The following is a 23,035-nucleotide window of genomic DNA, read 5'->3' as shown; positions in this document are numbered from 1 at the left end:
AAGCACAAAAAAAGAACACATATGTATTTCCAGGGACTCAATTCACAAATTGCATTTTGTAGTAGGTAAAGTAGTAGTACGGCTTACTTGTTATAAAATACTACTGATAACCCTTCAAGTGTAAATCTATACCGCTCCTATCTTTTGGAAGGGGAGCTCCTCAGACGTGTAAGTTTACTACTTAGTAGTAAATGTTGGAGGGAACAGAGGAAATAGCTGGAAAAAGTGAAATACTACTGAATGAGAATGGTTTAGGGAGGGTTAAGAAGGGGTTTAGGGAGGTACAAACATCGACCCACCATTAAAAGTAACCCTATTGATTTTTTGTGTGAATGATGCACTCCCGTAGAGTGATAAAACGTAAATTAATACACTGTCCCTCACATTAGTAGTATAAGAAGACACTTCCCTAGGGGTGGGACAAACACAAGCCATCAGAGATAAGAGAAATGGGACAGACAAGAAAGCATTCCAGTCATGAACAAGGGGCTGACCCAAAGCACACTCTTTTACAACACAATGCGAAAAAGAAGAACTTAGCATTATTAATTATAATGTATAGACGGTGGAAATAACGGTTCCTTTTTAGTCGTGAAAATATTTTATTTCACTGCTCCTGCAAATTCGTGTTTGCATCATAGACAATTTTCAAAGTATCCGCAAATGTATTTGGGCACTCTGACTAATGAAGCAATATTAGACTTGCCAACATTGTTACAGCGGTACATTTGAGCAAACCGTGCATAGCACATTCTTTATGGCATGCAGAGGTTGTTTTGGTGATGTAGACATTCTTATTCTGCTCTTATTTTTGAGTCTTCGCATTGTCGTCATCACTTCACGCTTCTTTACAATTATGGGTTATGGTGTCTTAAAAATGTGCCTTGCTGGAGCCCAGATGACCATGATCTGGGTACTACAGTCTTTTGTGCAAAATCCCATGCGCATGCGGTGGCAGCGCCCAGGTCCATGGTTAAGACTGTGTTGTATGTTGTATGAATGCGCTCGAAACCTGGAGGTCGTCCCTAAGAGAAGTTTACGGAGGCGCAGATCTCGGCTTTTCGCTTTTTTGAGCTTCTTTCGTCTCTCCCCAGAAGTGCTGAAGTCAGCCCAGGCTGCCTCCTCTGTGTGGCTCACTGCGCTATCCAGGAGTGAGGTTGGCGTGACGGGCGTGTGAGTCAGCCAATGTGCAGGCAGCGGTGGGGGCGCCTGAGGGCGGGAGGGCGTGAGGGAGGCCCAGGGTGGGCAGCCCCCTCGCCGAATGCGATCTGTCTGTGTGCGACTGTGTGTGTCCATGCGTAATGAGAGAAGAGCCCCTCTCCTCTCACTTCCATTCATTCAGCCCACCCCTGCCTCCAGGGGGCTTCCGCCTCGGCTCACTCCTGTGACGGGGGCGCCTGGCGACCCAAAATAGAAATTAGAAAACAATCGCAGCCCGTGCGCCCAAAAGTCATCGGACGCGCCTCCCTTGTCACTTCCTGATCTGGGATTTTTCTTTTTGTACCCCGGTGTTTTGCTTTCTTGTTTTCTTTTGAGTATTATATTACTTTTTGCCAACCGTCAAGAAGAAGAAAGGGAGGAGAAAAAAGGAGAAAACGTTCGCGGTCGAAATCAAAGTGTGGGCGTACTTCACACAGGACTTGCTTCTCTGAGTCGGTTTTTAAAACTTTTTGTTTCCCGTGTTGGGACCGCGAGGGGGAGAGAAAGATGTCCGATCCGGCCGTCAACGCGCACTTGGAGGGCATCATCTCCGACTTCGAAGGTTTGTGAACACTTGGTTTATCGATCCACTATCCCCAGCAGGGAAACTGGGGGCGAGTGGGGGTGGGAGAGACCTGGGGGCGGCTTCTCAGCGCTACAGCCCTGTGGAGGAGAGTTCAACATCTGGCGCTGCTGCCATGTGCTTTATCCAGGAGACCGGGCAGGGAGACAGGGGCATGCCAAGGAGCGCGTACTGGGGAGATGGGCTTGTGGAAGAGGGAGCATGGGGACAGAGAACGAGGTATGGGGTGTAGAGATCAGGGCAGGAGAGGACCTGAGATAGAAAATGGCAGATAGCAGGGATGATGGGGACATGGGAAAGAGATAGCTTTGCCCGGGGTATTACGGGAGCTTCGTGTTGCGGCGAAGGTAAAGAAAGCATGGGGAGAACACGAAAGGGAAGGTGTGGAGGGAAGCGCGAGACAGGATAACACGGGGTCTCGTGACGTAGGCTCACCCGTGTAAGCGCTGGATCGCCTCTCCTGTACCGCCGTTAAAGTGCTGTCCGAGAGGGTGGTTGCCTGGACTGAGGAGGCGGGTAGCGAGTGAGCCTGGCAGGAGAGAGAGAGACCCTGAGAGGAGGGAGGTGAGGGAAACAAAGCGAGCTGTGCAGGCGTGGACATTGACATAAAGGCCCCAGTCACGCCTTCAGAGACCGTGCCTGGTCTCCAGCTTGTTTTCTCTGACACGGATCTCACTTCCCTGTTCTAGCGTCACACAGGGGCTGCCCTGGGAAAGGCGCAAGGACAGACCAATACAGGGAAAACTGCTCCTGTGTCAGCAACATGCTTCATTTTCTTCCTCTTCAGTTAGGAGGCGGGGAAGAGTGCCTCTTCCCGTTCGCCACTTTCTACCCGCTAGCCGAGCTTGTTCAACTCTTGCCAGCCTCATCGTTCTGCCCCTTATTCCAAGTTGGTGTTAACAGTTAGGAGTGAGGGAACTGGGTGGAGGGCAAGAGGGACCAGAATTGTGGACGGTGCGTGAATTTCTGTGTAAAGCGCTGTATCTGTGTAGCAGGACCAGATTTTGCATTGAGTGTTACCAGACCATGACTATAAGTGGACTAGACCTGGTGTATATATGAAATGGCGACCAGGCCTTTTATATAGAGAGACCACCAGGCCATGGCATATAGAGAGACCAAGTTCCTTCCCATAGGAGATCTGAGCACTGAATGCATAGATCTTACATCCTCTGTCATGAGGGAGAGATTTTCAGACAGTCCAGACTTTTTTTTACTAACCCCACTGATCATGCTGGTACTTTAACTCTTACATTTGTAAGTGTGAGCCTACAAGTCCCAGCATGCTTAGTTGTGTTGTCTGGAACATGAGGACTTGCTCAGGGTTACCCCCTGACATAGGGAGGTTGGCAGGTGTGTGGATGATGAGCAGTAAACAGTGTCCGACTCCTGGTGAGGTGTTTGAATTAAGAGGCAAGACACTGGGTGCTAGATACTGACTGCTATAAAGCAGGGCACTGAAGGGTGAGAGGTGGAGATCAAACAGATCTACATGGATGCTGCATGGTGGGACCTGAACATTGAATGAACAGAGTTGGATACTTGATTTATGGAAAGAATGAATGAATGTCAAGATATGGGCTTTTGGGGGAGGTGGCACTTAATGCTGGTGGATGCTGCAGGTCAAGCACTGGTGAGAGGCTCTGTTTTTGGAATTCCTATTGTGGAAGGCGGATGAATAGTATCATAACGTAATTGATTATTACATATGACTGAAGGATGCTGTTCAGTGTAGTGAAAAGGGTGCAACCTTCTGAGAAGTAGTATAACACAAAAGGTACTGGGGATGGAAGTACTCACAGTAACACTGTTGAAAACTGATGAAGAATGAAACTAAATACCTAAATGGAAGTACCATAATTAAATGTCCATCTGGATTCCTTAGTGCACGAAGGAGACTTCCAGTTTAGACCAGAAGGTTCCTTCAGTTGCATAGATGTTGAGGGTGCTGCATCCCTTCATAGACAGGTTCCTGAGAGATAGTAACTGTAGTGATGGAAAAGCTTATGAAGCGATTGTGGTCCCCTCGTTATTTATTGTCGCCGCACACCTGGTGGGTAGACTAACTCTTTCATGCATTGGGATTACTTTGTTGAATCCACAACCATCATGGATTGGGAGGTTGCTCCTAGTACCGAGGGGTCTCTCCGTGCTCAGAATCTGCTTCCTTTCTCTGTGTGTACCACTTCTCACAAGGGGCTGAACAAGGCTTTTTCTTGGGGCCATTCACTATCCGTGGGCTCCTGTGATTTCATTTGTCAAATGTGGCCCACCCAAATGGTCTGATGCATCAGAGGCATGTGGGCAAAGATCAGTTTGGTGCATTTGTAAGGAGCCGGAGCATCTGCAAGTGACACAGCCCCGGAAGCCCTAACCAAGTAGACAACATTTGGGATCCCTAATGTGTTACACCTGGAGTGATGGGAATAAGATAGATGTTCTTATTAGTAGAATAATGGCACTGTGATAGTTGGGGTATTTTGTGATATGCAGGGTGTGTTGAAATGGGCAATACGTGTTTCAATGGGCGGGAAGTTTTGCAATAAGTAGAGTATGTCACCATGTACAGAGATTGGTGGGATGTTTTGAAGTTGGCTGATTGTGCCACAAAAACTAGAACACATTGTGATGTGCTGAACAGGTTGAATGCCAACAGACTGTATTTCTTGGGATTGGCAGGATGTGCCACAATAGGTTGGTTGGCTGAATGCTTTCCGGCAGGACTGGAGTTTAATACCAGCGGATTCTTGTGATGGCCTGCATCACAGAAAAAGGAACAAATTGAAATTGGCATATGACTTTGTACTTTGAAAGACAAAGGGTGTTTTTCATCAAAGAAGATGACAACTTACTATCAACAGGATTGATGTCACCTCCATGTAATCTTTGGCCTACGAGTGATGGTAGTGGTGTGAGTGATTCAAATGGTGGTGGCGTATGACTCAGTGGGACTTGGTGCAGAGTTCCAGTGTATGCCACACTGTATGTGGGTGGAGAGATGGATGGAGTTGAAATCCACACACCAGTCTGCTTCAAAGATCTATTCGTAATGAAGGCACGAGGTGGCTCATCTAAAAGTTCCTTCTGATGAATTTGGAAGACCATTGGGTCTGACCACTTCATTTATCTAAGTCCACCATGCTGGAGACGCCTTTCTTTTGAGACGTGAATACCCAGGTGTCCACCATCAGACCTATAGGGCTTTCCAAAAATACCTGAATGCCTGAAGAATATGTAGCCTTTATAAAGATGTAGGTTTAGTTTTTCAGGTGCTCTGCTCTGGGCCCTGGTAATATCTACCTTTGAAGCTGTGAGAAGCAGGGTGGTCATGAGCTTTATGCTTATGGTGAGAGATTGGATTATTTGACACCAAAACCATACAATAATTCAATCCCATTGGAGACTGGGAGTGGATTTCTGTATTCTGTTGGACAGGCATGATGCCAGGAAGCACACTCCCGATACCTACATACAGTTCACCAAGCCAGAAGTCTTCCAGAATTATTCTTTGCTAAAAACTCTTCGGTTTCTTGAGTTAGTACTTTGTTCAAAATGTTTATTCCCACTCAATGGACTGACATTTTCTAATGCAATCTGCTTGCACAAACTTTTCTAGCAAAAGCAAAACTGATTGTAAACTATGCATCAAATAGGCAATATTTCAATCAAACAGAAGTTTGCATTGTTTTGGAATCTGATAAAAGCTGTACTAAGAGTATTTACTAAGTTTCTAAACGTTAATAAACATATTGAAAAGTATGATTGTCTACTCTCTAAAAAATATGTTAAGAATAAACATTTTAACAAACGAGTATAATATTTTACCAAGCAGTTAAGGAGGCTTGCAAAGTGCAAATTGTTTATTAGAGATTTTAGTTCATTGGATGTTTCATGGAGAAAAAGGGCACATTACCTTTGACCAGTAGAAACACTTAATAAATTAAAAAAACTGAACATTTTATTTTTTTTAAAACCTTTTTTCCTTTATACTTGCAAAAAATAAAACTTTGCCAACTTGGTGACTTTTCAAAACTCGGCACAGCTTTATAATTAATAACCGTTTAATGAAAAACTATTTTATCACCTAACCATCCAAACCAAATAGTAATCCTTTGTAGAACTGAGACCCCATAACACCGGCGCTACTTTTATTTTCAAGCATTATTTTGTGTATAAGATCTTCCTATAGGCCCATCACACCCTTGTCTCTAGCATGTCCATTTTTTAGGGACATCGGTTTCTTTGGCCCATGCACCTCCCCACATACCGCTGTGGGTCTGGAGATCCATGCCAAGCAGGGAAACCGAGAAAGTCTGTTTTATATTGGCTTATACTTGCATAGAGCCACCTTATGCCAGCAGGATGGCTCAGTGAGTTTGACGCTCTCCAATAAACATATGGTGATTTCCAGATCATGAATTTGAATTCCAGGAGTCTTCTGTCCTTCTAGAGGACTGTAAGTAAAGTACCAATAAATTGGGTACTACTAACTCCAGTTATCTGCAGCGTTAAAATTTGCATAAGCGCAGGTAGGAAGTGCCAATTAAAAAAAAAGATATTGTTGTAAGTTTGCATCAAAATACTAAAAGAAGATATGAGAGTGGAAAACAGAGAAGCCAGTTTCTCCAACATCATCCATAGACTAGCTCCTCTATGTGAAAAAAGCTAGAGATGGGTCTCTTTTAGGAATACTAAATCATGATGCTTTAACAGTCTAATTCTGCACCTGGAGCCCAACCACCTCTGAAATCACTCTGTGACTGCATCTTTGCCTTTGGCCATGTACAGTGCTCCGCTGTGTTTTGCAGGTTCACACAGTAGAAATGGCATATACATATATACAGAGAGCACGGAGAAGGCAGTGAGAAAGCAGCCTATTGTATGGATTTGTCTTTTCCCCCAATTCTTATCTCACCAGGTAATGCAGAAGTTTGATTAGAGGCAGAGAAGGGTGTAATGGGAGGGGCAACGAGCAACACGAGAGGGAAAGATGTAGAAGTCAGGTTCAGGAGAAGGTTCTGGGCCTGAAAGCTATTTAAAAAGTACCTGTACATTGTTAGAAATGCTGAGGTTGGCCAGAGAGTCATTGGGAGGAAGGAAACTGCCTCTTGTACACATCTGACAGCAATGCCCACATTAAGAGTTTTCGTTCAGCCTCTCTTGAGCCAATTATTTACCTATGGAACCCTGTAAATAGGCGGCTGGTGGCACATGGATTGCCACATCTTGGTTTGGAAAACGATGGGGGAGCTTTATAGGCTTTGACCCAGCATTCACATATCCTAAGATTGTCTGGACTGGCCTTCCTGATTGCAGCATCTCATCCTAAGCTCACTGGAAGTTAGCTCCAGTGATCTCCCTACACAAGGTGTCTCCAATGAGTAGCTTGTGAGCTGATGAAGAATTTCAAAAGTATATTTAAAGATGATGTTTGAGTAATAAAACTTGTGGTGTTCGGGAGTCTTATTACGAATCTTATTGCCTTGGCACCAGAGGCATCACAGGGGCACTGCAGTTAGTATATATTACCATGAAGATGCATTCCTAATGGACAATTTTTTTTTTACTTACCTTTATTGCTGGAAGCCCTTTCTGATGCACAGAGATGACCACTGCTAGCATCTCCTATACAGTGGCTACTAATATAATCTTGTCTGATGTGGTCACTATTACAACACTAATAATATTAGTAGCTTGGGATGACTGCCATTGAACATAAGTAACTCCTGTAACAGAAAAGTCTGGGAAACCCTGCCTTATACTCTTGATGCAGCGAGGGCATGCACTTGCGTTTTGGACATGGATTTCCTTAGAGGTCTGCCAACCTCGGACTGATTCCCACTAGCCCACAAGTCTATTAATTTCTTAAATTTATTGCAGTTGGCACTAAGGAGGGATCTGGGCGGGGAAGCCCAGTCACTTGTTAGCTTGCCTCGGCTGGCCCAATGACCTTCCTACAGGTTTCTACTAAGTATTTTCTTTGGAACTAGAGCATATTCTGTAATATGGCAGAAGGCAGCTGCATTGTGTTGATAAGCATTTAATAAAGATCTGATCAGCATTTTGGTGTGAATTTCCCAGGCTTGGCTTGGCTGTGCTCATTGATGTTGGTGTCACAGTGTCTGACACAGGGTTAGATCAGGGACACCGCTGAAATAAAACCAAGAAGGGTTGAAGCAAAATGAGAGTTGTAATAAAATTGTAGTAATTCCCATTAGCTGTATAACTGCACCACAAATTAAACTGTCTCTTAGGGCTCTAGGTACACCATAAGTGGTCAATCCTCACATGGCATATTATGTGCAATGCTTTTCTAAGACCTTACGTGGAGTATTCAATCCATAACCGGTCATACGGACGGACACATTTGACGGAGTGTGCATACCTGAGCAGATCAGCCTTTATTTTAGAGTCCTTCTCAGCCTGATCAACTAATAAAGTTCTTTCTGTGTAGCATTGAGTGTCATCAGTTTAAATTGTAATTGTAATAGTATTTATATAGCGCTTACTACCCTTGATGAGACGTACAACAGCTGGACAGTTTCATCCACTCATTACAAAGACTGCATCTGGACAATTGTAATCATTTATTAGTGAGGCATCTCTTGAACTGCTGCATCCACTCACTGGCGAGGTCGTATTTATAGTGTTACTCCTGCCTTATCTTACCTGGATTATTGTGTCCTCTTTAATGAGGCATCACCTGGTGTGTCATATGATATAAAACATGGATATCCCTGCTTCAGGTCTGTTGTTTTTTTAGGGGTACAAACATCAACCACGCTCCAGAACCCATTTGATTAGCCACTGCGGATTACAGAACTGCATGCTGGACTCTACCAATGGGATGGCTGAGCCTCGCAAGGGGGCAGCTACAATGCACAGAGATGCCTGCCTTCTGAAGAGCCAACTATTTCTGTCCCCATCTATTATGCAAAGATCATGGAAACCTAAGTCTAACTCTATAAATGTGATTCTAGATTCCTATGAAGTGACCATTACCATGGTCGCTAGTGCCAGGATGAGCCACTCCACTATTAGCCTTCCCCAATATTCCTTCTCCCTCCTTAAGGTTCTTAACTTTGTCACTGATAGCCTACTGATACCCAGTGGGCAGATTCGCTCACATTGCAAAATATCCTTCTGTATATTCCCTGTTGGAGTATTCCAACCTATTCTTGAGCTGGCATTGTCTCTGACAGAAGACTAGCTTTAATAACTTGTTTTTTATCTAGTGCTTCATATCATACTTCTGCATTTTGCGAGCACTGTAAATAACCTCTCATGGTACTCAATTCACCTGCCTTTGGGAGGGTAGACAATGATCTTTGCCAGGATTTGAACAATCATTGCTTTGCTCCAGCTGAAAATGTTTAGCTTGTTGAGCTGTCTCTCTGGCAATGCCCTGTATCACCTTTGAAATAGTCCTAATGATTCTTCCTCCAGCCTAAGTATTCCACCATCTTTTAGCTAAGATAGCTCTGTGAACCTATTATTATTCTCTCTCCTTCACTCTCACAAACAACATGAATCTCTTGTGGGTTTTACAGTCTGCCACTAGTCCAAAATGTAACTAGTGCATTATCTTCTACTGTCCCATGCTCCACATTCATTTTCGTATATTCTTCTCACGCAGATTTGGTCCTACAATCGTCCTTATGAAATCCAATCACAGCCACCACTCCCATCCCCTGAGATCACTACCAGTCCAACGCCTCAAACTTACAAACTTCAAAAAAAGTGTAAATGGTAGGACGGCAATTTACAGTCTGCACTTAATGCACTTGGAAATACCCTAGTTCCAAACCTACACTTCATCACACAGTACCTCACCTTCAGGAAGTCAACAAAAGCCCGCCTATTCCCATCCAAACATAAAGCACTACAAGAGGCTAACCAGGGTCCTTGCCAACGACCAGTAATGCCCACCAACCGCAAATGACAACTCCCAGTTGTCTCAAGCCATCACCTTATCCCGCTACCTGCTCCCACTCTGACCTTGCAACACTCCATGTCTTCTCGTCCAAACTCTCCAGGGGCACAGTGGCTCAACATTGGTGCCCACGAAGTGTGGGGGAGTTCCCGAGCTCCGGGGTCCCCCTCAGCACAGTACACTGTGCACGGGTGTCGGGCCCTTAGCCTGGAAGTCCTGGCTGGGTCCCGGTGGGGCCTCCTTCCATGTACTTTGCAGGGAGGGGGCTGAAGTTTTGTGAAGCCACTGCAGGGGTACCACACATGCCCACAGCAGATGAGAACATCGGAAGGCAGAGAAGCGCCCAGAATACCTCCTCACCTAAAGGGCATACAGATGGCTTAAGTTGTGCTGTTCAAAAGTTCATAACACATGTCTGCAACATCCCAAGTACTGATTGCATAATGTTCTATAAAACATCCCTCTTCAAAATGCTCAAAAATATATACAGAAAATACTTATAAAATGATGTGAAGATCGGATGTGAGTCTTCGTTTCACACCCTCTCCCTGCCCCAGACCCTCCTCTCTCTTCTGTCAATCCCTTTTTAAGACCTTAGTGAGGCTTCTTTTTTATTAGGACTATTCACTGCCCCTTTACTTGTAACTCAACTTCCTGCTGTTTTCTTAAGCGTAAAAACAACTATCAGGCCAAGAGATGAGTCACTGGGTTTATTGGAGTCCCTTCTCAGCTGTCATCCGAAGGGGCCTGTGTGCCCTCGCACACTAATGAACTGCGTTATTTTACTGGCATTTGCGTAGCGCGCAGATAATATCCACGTCACCGGATATTTAGTTTAATGAGAGACTGCTGTTGTGAGCACGGTGGTACACAACTATATGGCCTACCTCTTCTGCGTTGGATGTAATATATGCGCTTTTTTCGATCCCACAAAGATTACTAAGCCTGCTGATGCTGGTTGAGTGGTGGGTGGAGACGCAAAGTCAATGTCAAGATGCGGAGGGGATATCAGTTCTAAAAGTGCAGGATGGTGGCTGCAAACTCACGTTTGCTTACCATTTATTTATAATTCTTTCTAATCCTGATCTGTCTGTTGAGTACTTTCTCTGTTTCTCACCCTGTATTGTAAAGGAATCATGAACTTGTGAGCCAATAGAGGTGAGACGGCAGGAATCTCAGAGTTTGACTGAAATAGCCTAAGTGGATGTGAATGTGAGGTAGGTGTAGTTAATTATTAAACTCCCAAGAGATTCCCTGGCTAGGAGAGGTGAATAGTGGCTTCACCCCCACTAATTTTTTGCCTGTATTCGGAAGATGAGTGGATTCACTCTGAGTACTTTTATCTCCCCTGTTTGATTTCTAGTATTTCATTTTTTGCCAGGAGTGAGGCATGATGGGATATTGGTACTACTACAAGTGCTATATGTAAACTTTGATTCCTGTGGTCCTCCTCTGTACTCCTTTGAAGGCCCTGGGGACCACAGTGGTGGTCCCTGGGGCTCAAAGAGTCAATAGAGGGGGGTCCGCTCAGCCCCGCCTTTCCATAAGTTAAAAAAGCCTGGGGGACGTGTAGTTCCCAGAGCTCAAAAGAGTATCCTTTTTTTTCATTCTCGCATGCCCCTGGGACCTGGCGCACATGAGGGCTAGGCTGCAAACAAGCATGGAAGACCACATTTGCTTTGTCTGTTTTTATTTCACCCCAAATTCACGGATCCTTCTCGAATTTCAGAGAAAATGAAAAAAAAGCTTTTTTGCCTTGGCTGTGTCCCTGGGGGACCCCAGAACTGGGGCTAGGAGATTAGGGTTTTCCTACCCTGCCCCCTTTTCTTTTTATTAAATTTATGTTTGGGACTCCACTGAGTCTGAGTCCTGAAATGTTTGCTAACACTAACTGGTTGAAGTGTTGAAAGCCAGTCAGTTCTCAGCAGGAGATCTGTGGGATCCACAGAGCCTCCACGTCCCTAGATATACACATTTCATTTTCCTTTAATAACTCCAAAACTACTGTACAGATTTACACCAATTAACCATAAGCTTTATCTGTGCACCATGATCTAGCTTCCTGACAAATTTGGTTTAATTCCGTTCAGCGGTTCGGACTGTAGCCGTGGCTAAAAACCCTCTAAGAAAGTGCATGGGGAAAACACATCTGGAAATGTCAGCCACCGCCTGACAAAGTACCCCGAAACTTTGAAAACAGCAGCTGAAGTGAGTGGCATACTAATTTTTAAAAGTTTGTGAAGATTCATCAAACTGTGCCAAAGGTATGGACAAAACAAAAAGTGCTTTTCCCGTTGAACCTAGGTCCTAACTATAACTACTTACTGGGGACAGCTAATAGGTAATATAAGTGTGTGTGCATGCGCACACGTGTGTGTTTGTGTGTGTTAAGGATTAAGGTTGCTACGCCTGTCTGGTAACCATTGTTTTTTTTTTCTTTAGGACATGGCCTGCACTAATTTGCAATCCAGTGGGCAATTAAATATAAACAAGATGGCTTCTTATCTCTTAACTCCTTCAAGGGAAAGTTATAGGGATTATTTTACTGATACGTTTGACAACACTTGTCACTGACAAAGTGCAGAACAGAAACACACTATAGCAATAGCCCCCTTTTTCAAGCCTTGCATTGGATTGGTTGGAGACTACAACCAAAGCAATGGTCTTCCATGTACATCTGCTACTCTGTAGTCTATAAAAGAGCACAAAAACCCTGAAAGAGTTGTAGGAGAGAGTGTTAAGACACATAATAAACACTTAGCGCACAGGTGGGTGAAGCAGTGCAATGGTGGGAGAAGCAACTCAGGTGAAAGAAAGCAACACAGAGTGTGGCGGGAAAGAGAAACACATAGGGTAGTGAGAGGGACGAGGAGCTGTTGAGGGTAAGTCGGTGAGCACAACACAAATGGACTGGAAAAGAAGCACTTGGGCAAGAGAGAACAGCACACAGTGCTGTGAAGGGGGAAGAGCAGTGCACAAGAGAGACAACTGGAAAACGCATGCACACTTGTGGACTTCGTAAGCAAAAAGAAAATAAGTGCTTCAAAAAGTGAGCAAGGGAAGGACACAAGTAACGCATTCATGCTCCAAGTAAAGGCTGCCAAAGTTGCCAAATTAAAAGAAAGCAAATGAGAGTGACAGTAAAGCCAACCAATGTTAAGCAGTGGGTGAACATTAAGGCTGCATTCCAGACAATAGCTATGGGTGTCATTAGCAGATTAGGCAGAATTTGGTGCTTATAGCCCTGACTGCATATGAACAGACATACTGGTTGCCCAGGCTCATGAATGCACCTGCGTCTCTACCAAAATTAAGAGTTCATGACAAGGAGCACCTGCATCATTTATACCTGTAGGTACCCTGTCAACCATCCTGAACTTTAAAGGTTGGGCATCGTGACAGATCTACTTTAGACTTCATTCTTTTGCAGATCATTTCCGTAGATAGCTCCATCAATGCTGCTTTCAGCATCCCCAAATGTTCTGATTTCCTTGTTTGTAGGAAATAATATTATTACTTATTGTAGGGAACAAGAGTTTTCATTTAATGATTGAGTTTTTTCTCGGAGGCATTATGTCCTCGTCTCATGAAATTGTATCAGATTTGGCCTGGTGCCTCCTGCGGCAGTCACTTAGCTATCTACAAATCACGCACCCCTGCAGCTGATGGAGTGTAGCACAAAGGTGCTTTCCAGTTGAATTTTTTTTTATCTTGGGTAGGAAATTAAGTTGAAGTATATAATATGCGTCAGCTTTCACCACTGTGTTTTGGAGCTCAGTGAATATGTGATTGTGTGCAATGCTGCTCTTTAGGAAGCACCAGCCATCAAAGGACCTGATTTTAGTGCAATTTAGTCTACTTTTCACTAGGGTTGGATCATGTCTCATACGTAGTGGAAATCTGAGTGCGGAAGGAGGTACCTAAGTAGACTACTTCTTGAACATTTGTCCACTTTCTGCCGTCCATTGGAGAGAGAGCTCTAGGATGAGCTGATAGCACAACAGACATTGACCAATGGAACAGTTTTGACTTTTATGTGTTGCACGTTTGTTACATGTGTTTAAATCTGGCCCTAGAGATCCACTGATCACCAAGAATGCGCTCACTGGTGAAATCAAAATGAACATGCAGTAGTAGTTCAGTCTTGTAGTTGTAGCATTGTTGCTGTAAGTGTACTGATGTATTATTGCAGCTGCGACTGTACTTTTACTTTTGCATTATTTAGTAGAACACGTGCTGTAATATCAGTGATATTTGTTGTATTTTAGTTATTCCAGTGGCATTGCTGGGGTGGTTGCTACAGTGTTAATGTAGTGTTGACATTGATGTGTGGTCTTTGATTAGCGTTTTGTCATTGTAGTGCTATGTTCCTTTACAGTGTTATAGTAGCGCTTGGTTCAAACAGCTGAGAGAGTAGTGACAGCACCGAATGGTAGCATCAAGCGCCTTCACCATAATAATGATATCCCTGCACTCTTTTAAGCTACAGCAATCGTGCAAGAACATCAATGAAAAAAACAGTGCAACTGTGCCCAGTGTTCCCTTGGTAATGACTCTGGAAAGCTGATGACGTACAGCAGCCCCATAGGAGCACGAACACACAGAGCAGCTTGGGCCTCAATGACACTCGGTGCTTTTTAGGTCAAACTTAAAAGTGGTCTTCTTTGAGTCCATACAAGAACAGGAGATGCCAGGCTTGGTTTTCAACGACGAGAGAGTATGTAGCCTCATGCAGATTCATGACACAGCCAACCACAGCAGGCTTCCCACGAATGACCTAGGACATCACAGGAAGCTTCAGCTATTGTTTTCAAACTACTCATATCCTGTATGAGTGTTTCTGGCACACATCCTATCATGCGAGAGCAAATCTGTGTCTTTTTGATTTGTAGGCACTAAATGTAGCCTCTCCCATTCGTCTTGTCTTGCTCTATGTTTCCATCTCTGTCTTTATTCCTTTCTCCCTCTCCCCGCTCCCTTACCCTCATGTTAATTTGCTTACCCCACCCACTTCCCCTTCGCACCCTTTCTTTAAAAATAAATGCATTTTGCAGAGCAGCTGCAATTTGCTGCCAGGGCACACCTTTTTATGCTCTTTTGAACACTTCTTATTATTCATTTACCACTCCAAAAGTTGGCGCCTGCTATCGTGCAATTGTAAATAAAAAAGGCATCACATTATGATGTAGGCTTGCACATGCATCACAAATCAGAAGCACATAAAAGCATCGTTGTGCTTTTTAAAAAAAAAATTATATCTTCTGCCGATGGTGAATATCATCTGCAAAAACTATTTTTAAAACCCCGTCAGTCTGTATTTGGCACATCCAAAAGATGAGATAATTTGGCTTTGCCAATGCTTATCGTAGTTTGTCAAGCAAAGCACAGTTGTGGGAGGGTATGACGCATCACAAACAGTCCCAGTGCAAGGTGGGCTATCATTAGGCTCCTACCCTTAACCCTAGCTAGGGTGGAATCTTGAGAACGAGAGGGGGTGGAGGCAGTGCTTGAAATGGAAAAATAGAAGTGCAGGTACTCTGTGCTAGAGTACCTGCTTGTTTCTGAGAAGTGCCGGTACTCTCCAATTAAAAGTATTACGTTTTTCTTGAGAAGTGCAGGTACTCTCCATCTCCAAATAAAAAAGTGCCGGTACTCAGTACCGGACAGTACCGGCCCATTTAAAGCACTGGGTGGAGGGAGATTAATGTCAAACTTCTTTTCCTGACAAAAAAATGCAGACTAAGTCTTTCCTTGTGGTACCGAATGAACCCGTCTAGTTCTCCTAGTCACTCCTCAAATTCTTCTCTGATAAATCCTGACCCCTGTTTTGGGAGAATAAAGGAGTGTGATTGTTAATCCACCACTGACTTCATCCTTGACCTGCCAGGTCAGGTCTAGACAGAAATCAGTATTTTAAATGGGAAAATATTTACAAATGAGCCATAGTGCGGTTCCAGCATTATAGAAGCAGTTCCGGCCAAGCTGTGAGGCGACAGGTGTAGAGGTTGTGTGTATGTGTGTGTGTAAGGGGGGGGGGCTTGTCACGTTTGTAAATCTGGATTATTTCAGGTTATTATTTTTCCAAGGTGAGCCAATTTTTGACCCAGCTGACACCAATTCTTTCATACAGTTAGGTCTCAAACACCATATACATTAATCTTATTGCAATTAGTCTCCATATAAAAGTAAAAATTGCCTGAGTATGAATCCATTTTTCCCATTTCACACTGAAATAATGTACTAACAGTGAGATCTTAAGTCTGGTATAAATACATTTTGCAGATAAACTGACAACATTAATCGAACATGAGTCATCTTCTCCATCAAATAATTTTCTGTAATTGTGGTTTTGAAACTCCATCCTCCAAGGCCCTACGGAGGAGAAAAAAAGATACTTCCCCCCTTCAGCCACTGAAGGGGTAAACGGAAGATAGGTATTGAGTTCATCTGAGATGCACACATTAAGTCTACTCGCATAAAACAATACACATTATTAGCAAAGTGAGCAACCAAGAGAACGGCCTCCTGGTGGGACGGCATAGAAGAAAAATAATCCGCATTACTAGCCATACCCCCAGATCCGACCTACTAGAACAGTGAACTACACATATGGTTGTATCCTTGTTCAGCCCCCAGAAAGACACCCAGACAGCAAAGGCTGATGATGGAAGAAGGAAGCATGCACAGATGCCTGCATTTGAAATGTAGAATCCTAGAATACCTGTTGACCTTGTTGCCCCTTAGCACTGGCATCAGGGCATCTCCACCCAGCTGGAGAGTCCATAGGCTTCCTTCTGGACTATGGCTCAAGTGTCTCCCCCAATTAGTATTTAATCACTTGTTTACTAAAAGAGGGGTCCCCAGCAAGTGATATTTTTTTAGGGTTAGTGGAGGACGTGTGAATGAGAAATAAGCCACATTTTTCAAACGTATTGGCCAAGTACCATGAACCGAGCAGGGTATCTATAAGGACCCAAATGATTTCATTTAAAGAAAATAGTTCATTTGTCTTTGGCTAGGAGCTTTCATTGGTAGTTTACCCTCTACGTTACTCAACAGCTTTGATTGAAAGTGTTTGTTAAAACATTTAATTCGGAATGTAGCTAACCTTTTCCCAGCAATTTTCTGATAGATGAAATTACTATGCTGACTCTGATTCTAGAATACTTAGGGCAAGGTATTTTCCCTAGTTCAGATCTAACATTTCAAATTACCTTCACATATAGGCGGTCATTCTGACCGCGGCGGTCGGCGGTCGCCGCCCGCCAAGCGGTTCCCGCCGAAAGACCGCGGCGGCCATTCTGTCTTTCCCGTGGGGCCGGCGGGCGACCGCCAGAAGACCGCCGGCCGGCCCAGCGGGAAAGCCCCTTCAACAATGAAGCCGGCTCAGAATGGAGCCGGCGGAGTTGCAGGGGTGCGATGGGTGCAGTGGCACCCGTCGCGATTTTCACTGTCTGCAAAGCAGACAGTGAAAATCTTTGTGGGGCCCTGTTAGGGGGCCCCTGCACTGCCCATGCCAGTGGCATGGGCGGTGCAGGGGCCCCCAGGGTCCCCACGGCACCCGTTCCCGCCATCCTGGTTCTGGCGGTGGACACCGCCAGAAACAGGCTGGCGGGAAGGCGGTCGGAATCCCCATGGCGGTGCTGCAAGCAGCGCCGCCATGACGGATACCCTGGGCCAGCGGGAAACCGCCGGGAAACCGCCGGCTCCCCTTTTCTGACCGCGGCTTTACCGCCGCGGTCAGAATCGCCCATGAAGCACCGCCAGCCTGTTGTCAGAATGACCCCCATAGTAGTGTAAACAGATTTGTTAAATTTATTAGCACCTAGTGGGTTTAATATAGGGTTCCTGGATAAATTAAATTATAAATCAATTTCTTATGTAGAAAGGCACTTGGCAAGGTTTGAACTCCTAATAATTCTCACTGAGCGGCACAAGAAAATATTAGGTGTAGTTTTGAAAACTGTGATGACTTTAATGTAGCCTTGTTAAAAGTGTTTGCAATTTTAAAAAACGCAAAAAAATATTTTTCAAACATTTTTTCCAATTTGGTTTTCCACCGATAGTATGTTTTCAAATAAAAATATATAATACTCCTTAAAAACACTTTAATGAGGAAAACAGACAGGGACTTTAACAAAGGGTGATGGCCAAGAAGGCTGTCTTCAAAATATTTTTGTGAAAAAGTTAGCACTGCTCCCTGTTCACAATTTCTCTACACATTGCTATGCTCTAATAAAAATCTTCTCACAGTCTGTGCTTGTTCTACTTATGGGTTTCTTATAACTTGGCACAATAATCATATTACCTCACACATGGTGACACCATATTCATAATTTTCAACATGGTGGCAATGTTTTCTGATATCCTCATACTATTATGCTTAAAGAACGCCACACAATATTTCACTATTTTTAAGCTTAATTCTTGGCCATTCTTGTCATTTTGCCTGTGGGGAGCATGATGAGTGCAATAGTATGTCTCCATCAAGGATGTGCTTCCAGGAAGACATGGTACATGCACAGTGTCAAGTTGATAACCACTGTAGCACAGTTCCAGCTCGGACTTAAATCTCTGGTCATCAGTTGAAAAGAGACCAAAGGGTTTAGCCCAGGGTACAGCTACGGGACCGAAACTTTAAGGCACACTGGAAAAAAGCAAGTAGGTCTGGATTGCACTTTCAGTTACAAAACGGCTTTGCCAATGCTTGTCATCGGTGGCAAAGTGGCAGGAAGACAGGGAACTGCCAGGTGTGCTAAAAGTTTGATGGCCTGCCTGAGTCTCATGAGATCAAGATTTCAGTGCTCCCATCTCGCATTGATGCTATAAAGCAGAGGTCTGTAAGACTGATGAAAAGATACACCCAATATGTTAAAAAGCAACAATGGCCTGAAGACAGGATGCGAGTGAGCCACTGAGTGCTCTTGAAAGGTGTATGGCCTCTCAAAGTCTTGAGGGAATGAAAATATGGGGTGGCCATTTTGGGGCAGAAGATCGTCATTTAGAAAAATATTGACAGCCATAATACGGTCAGGCTGTTACTCTGGCTCTGACATAAAACATTGCAAAAAAATCACAGTGTAGTAAAAATAAAACGTTTAATTGGCTGCAGCATGCATGAATGAGAATATGTGATGAAGGTGTGTACTTTGAAAATATAAGATAGTCCCTCATGCATAAGTGTCAGGTTCACCCAAAAGCCGGTGGTATTAGGTGAAATAGTTTTACTCCTCTGGGTGGGTGCCAAAGCCCATTCTCTTTATATGTCAAAGTACTAGTAACGCTAGGTCTACCTGATTCCTAAAACGGTCTTTAACCACACCAAAAACCTAGCGGTTGTGCACATTCTGTCGCAGATCCGCAGGAATACAGGAAAATATCAATTGAGAAAACCCAGAGCTCAGGTAGGTCTGGCATCAGCCATGGCAGGCAGAGAAGACACGAGGTGAGTGTGGCCTGTCATATTTTATAAAGTTTATGGATGGTAATAGTCATCCAGTGACCTCTATTTCAGTTTCAGGAATTCGGCAGCAAGCAGTGGAATATGAATGATTAGGGAGAAACAGCTTTTTTTAAATTACCTTTTGACCTCTTTTGTTGTATGCATTTGGGGTGTGTTTTATTGCTATGGTTAACACAGGGTCCGACTGCTGAACAGTCTGCTTGGGAGAATTCTGATGACACATTGGTTGTTCCAGAGTCTGTTGTTTCATCTGCATCCCAGTGACCTGAGTGCCTGTTGAAAGAAATTGGGGCGTAGATTTTCACACATATGCGACAGGAGGCTGTAGTGTTGACATGCACATTTTTCAAACACTTGAGTGTGACGTAGCCTTAGTGTACTGGGTGCCCTCTAACCCGGTAGATAATTTGGGGACAGCGTCATAAGTTGACACGACCAGGAGGCCATGACACTTCCCAAAATATCTGCACTTTAGTCTAGAGAGGTGAGGGGTTGCACGGGTGCGAGGAGTTTATTGGCGCCAAGCTTCAACACCAAGTAGCAGCTATTTGTGTTTGCAAGGAGGGGCTGAGACACGGCAGGATATCCTAAAGCAGCCGTCACTGGGCCAGGGAACAGCTACGACAGCTGCGCTCCTACCTATAAAATTATATCGAAGAAATAGAGCCTTTGGGGATTTTTTTCCACGTTATCTAACACTTAATCCCCTGTAAGAGGAACTGTCTCCATGGGGAATTTGTAGGACTTGGCGGGGATATATATATATATATATATTTTTTTTTTATTATGAGAAGGATCTTCGAGGGTGCTATAAAACAGCTTTTAAGAAAGTTTAGGGGAGCGAGCTCTAGGCTTTATCTGCGAGCGGGTACCCTCACAGGACGCCTTGTAGTGCACAAAGGCGCTCTCAAAACAGACATAATGTCGACACACCCTCAAGCCAGATGTGCAGAAATGGTTAGTACACCACAGCTCTAGATCTAAACTTTCTCAGTGTTATACTTAGACCTTCAGCAACAGAGCCATCCCAAGTTGCACAGGTTTGGTCTGCCTGCTTGATGGGGGCACATTGTTATTGCACTGGGTGCAGGATTTTGGTGTGTTGAAGCAAGGTTGCGTCTGTTGTTATTTAGTGATGGCGGTGGACTAGGGCTTCGCACTGGAATCATTACAAAGGCAGGCTATGGATGATAGTGGCCTTAGATTGTAGACCAAAAACTACAGAATGCGGCATCCCCTCAATTTTTTTTTACCTGAGAGACAACAGTGTTCCATGGTTACATTAGAAGACCTTCTCTGGAGGTATGCATGCCTGATTGTGTCATGAGCTTGTCAAAGAAGGACAAAGTACTGTGTTTGGGCAGTGTGGGCCACCGCCTGGGGCTGTACAGCAAGGGTCTCTTTTTCGCACTGTTAAGTGAAGGGCACTTTCTATGGTTGAACAGTGATGGCACTTCCTGTAATACCAATTTAAGAGCAGTGTTGTGGCGTTAAACAGAGATTGTATTATTGACAGTGAAAGATTGATCATAGGCATTTACACTGATGGTTATTTTCTGGGGCTGTAGAGTGAGAGGTGGACCTATGCATTGTAAAGTGTGTGGCGTGTACTGTGACGGACAAGGTGGGTGAAATGATCTTTGGCGGTCAGGTAACTAGGAGAGAAAGTCGATTAGTGAGATTCATGGGTGCTGAAACTCTCCTGAGATTCAAGGCAGCCCAGCTAGTCTCCCAGTCACTGACGTGGGTGTGGTGGAATTAAGGTCGGAGTAGATTGCCAGTACGATAAAAGGGAACAGGTCTACTTCCTCGATGCGTCCAGGGTCAACTGACACCAGAAAGATTCCAGCATCGAGGACGCTAGAATCCTTATGTGTCACCGGCCTCCACATTCTATAAGGAATAAGAATTAGCAAGCACACAACACATCCCCTTCCGTAAATTTAAAATAAATAACTAAGAACAATAAATTAAAATAGCAACACACAAAAAACATATAGGGGGTCATTCTGACCCTGGCGGTCCAAGACCGCCAGGGCCACGGACGACTAAAGCATCGCCAACAGGCTGGCGGTGCTTCATTGCCCATTCCGACCGCGGCTGTAAAGCTGCGGTCGGAAAACCGGGTCCAGCGGTTTCCCGCCGGATTTTCCCCGGCTGGGCGAATCCTTCATGGCGGCGCTGCAAGCAGCGCCGCCATGGGGATTCTGAACCCCTTCCCGCCAGCCTGTTTCTGGCGGTTTTTACTGCCAGGAACAGGCTGGCGGGAACGGGTGTCCTGGGGCCCCTGGGGGCCCCTGCACTGCCCATGCCACTGGCATGGGCAGTGCAGGGGCCCCCTAATAGGGCCCCAGTATGCTTTTCACTGTCTGCCTAGCAGACAGTGAAAAGCGCGACGGGTGCAACTGCACCCGTCGCACACCTGCAACACCGCCGGCTCCATTCGGAGCCGGCTTCAGTGTTGCAGGCCTCTTTCCCGCTGGGCTGGCGGGCGCTATTTTGGCTAGCGCCCGCCGGCCCAGCGGGAAAGTCAGAATGGCCCCAGCGGTCTTTCGACCGCGGAGCGGCCATATGGCGGTTCCAGCCAGGCGGGCGGCGACCGCCGCCCGCCGCGGTTGGAATGAGGGCCATAGTGATAAAACATAAGAAGAGAAAATTCCCATCAAAATCATCCAGAGTCCGTGTAGGAGGCAGAAATATGCCCTAACACATAATCCTTCAACCAACCTGGACGGGTTACTTTCCTCTTCTCCTTAGGTCTCACATCTTCCCCATCTCCATCAAAATCATCATCACTACCATTACACACTACATCATTGTCATTGGAAAGATGATGGGTCGCAGGAAAAGAGCAACCACTTTCCGAAATTTCAGAAGGTGAGGAGGTGTCACATCTGTAACATCTTTTTTCACCGTCGCTACTTTGTGGTGTTTTCTGTTCCTTCAGTGTTCTACGATTATTTATCTTGCAGATGTTGTCAAAGCTCCTCTCAGTCGATTTTAATTCTGAAACACACCTTTCGGAAATCTCCGCTTTCCTTACAATAGCCACAATTTCCTCCAATGGGGAGTCCCCATTAATCCATAACCTCTCTTGAATGGATTAATTGTTGTTGTGCATGACCACTTGATCCCTTATCAAATCATCTTGTATTGAACCAAACTTACAATCAAGGGCCAATTTCTTTAAGTCTGCCACATAATCAACAACAGATTCACCCTTCTCCTGTTTTCTTTGAAAAAAAATTGTAGCGAATAATTCCAATGCAAACTTTGGGTGCAAAGTATTTATCCAGGTCTTGCAGTGCAACACAAAAAACACAAACATCTCCACTTATGGGGCTCTTCTGCCTTTTATTGTACGTTTTCAAACCGATAGGTCCCAATGAATGTAGCAAGAGTCTTTTCTTTTGTTCTGCAGGCATTCTGTTATCAAGATCAATAGCCCCTATATAGTTCAGGAAATAATCTTTCCATTCTGTCCACTTAACAGGTGGGTTAATCCCAGCAGCCCAAAATGCTTGTGGAGGAACAATTGTGAAATTAGGCTGCGCCATGTCACCCACACTTAGCTATGCGGATTCAATAATACTGTTGCTAGTTTGAGGATCTTCCTTGACCTGTTCCCTTATTTGATAAAAAAAATTATACATTATAAATTCTGTTGTTTTTGTAGTAGCTTTATTTCTATGAGCAATAGATTCCCAGTAATGCTCGTTGCTTAGGGGTTGCCTGAACACCATATTTGCATGTGACCAGCAGCCAAATAACGTTGCACGCAAAGCTTGTTAAATACGTAAATTGTGCAGAGCGTCTCTTGTTTCCTATGAGACACTCTGCCTGATGCTCCACGTAA

The 23,035-nt window shown here is 44.6% G+C and overlaps 1 protein-coding gene across 3 annotated transcripts in view; it reads left to right on the top strand.

Annotated features, from left to right (window-relative positions):
• The window catches only part of SEPTIN9 (septin 9), a 629,083-nt gene that overhangs the window by 227,643 nt on the left and 378,405 nt on the right, over nt 1-23,035 (top strand). The window contains exon 1 of one of the 3 annotated variants that reach the window (XM_069200263.1): nt 1,257-1,762. The exons of the other annotated variants lie outside the window; for them this stretch is intronic. Within the exon in view, the coding sequence (XP_069056364.1) occupies nt 1,708-1,762 (55 nt within the window). The 5' untranslated portion in view covers nt 1,257-1,707. Of the gene's footprint in view, nt 1-1,256; nt 1,763-23,035 lie in introns of those variants that run through there. 3 annotated transcript variants of the gene reach the window in all.

The sequence above is a fragment of the Pleurodeles waltl genome, chromosome 7, assembly GCF_031143425.1.
Source record: "Pleurodeles waltl isolate 20211129_DDA chromosome 7, aPleWal1.hap1.20221129, whole genome shotgun sequence".
Classification (NCBI taxonomy): domain Eukaryota; kingdom Metazoa; phylum Chordata; class Amphibia; order Caudata; family Salamandridae; genus Pleurodeles; species Pleurodeles waltl.
This window is presented reverse-complemented; position numbering and strand designations above follow the sequence as displayed.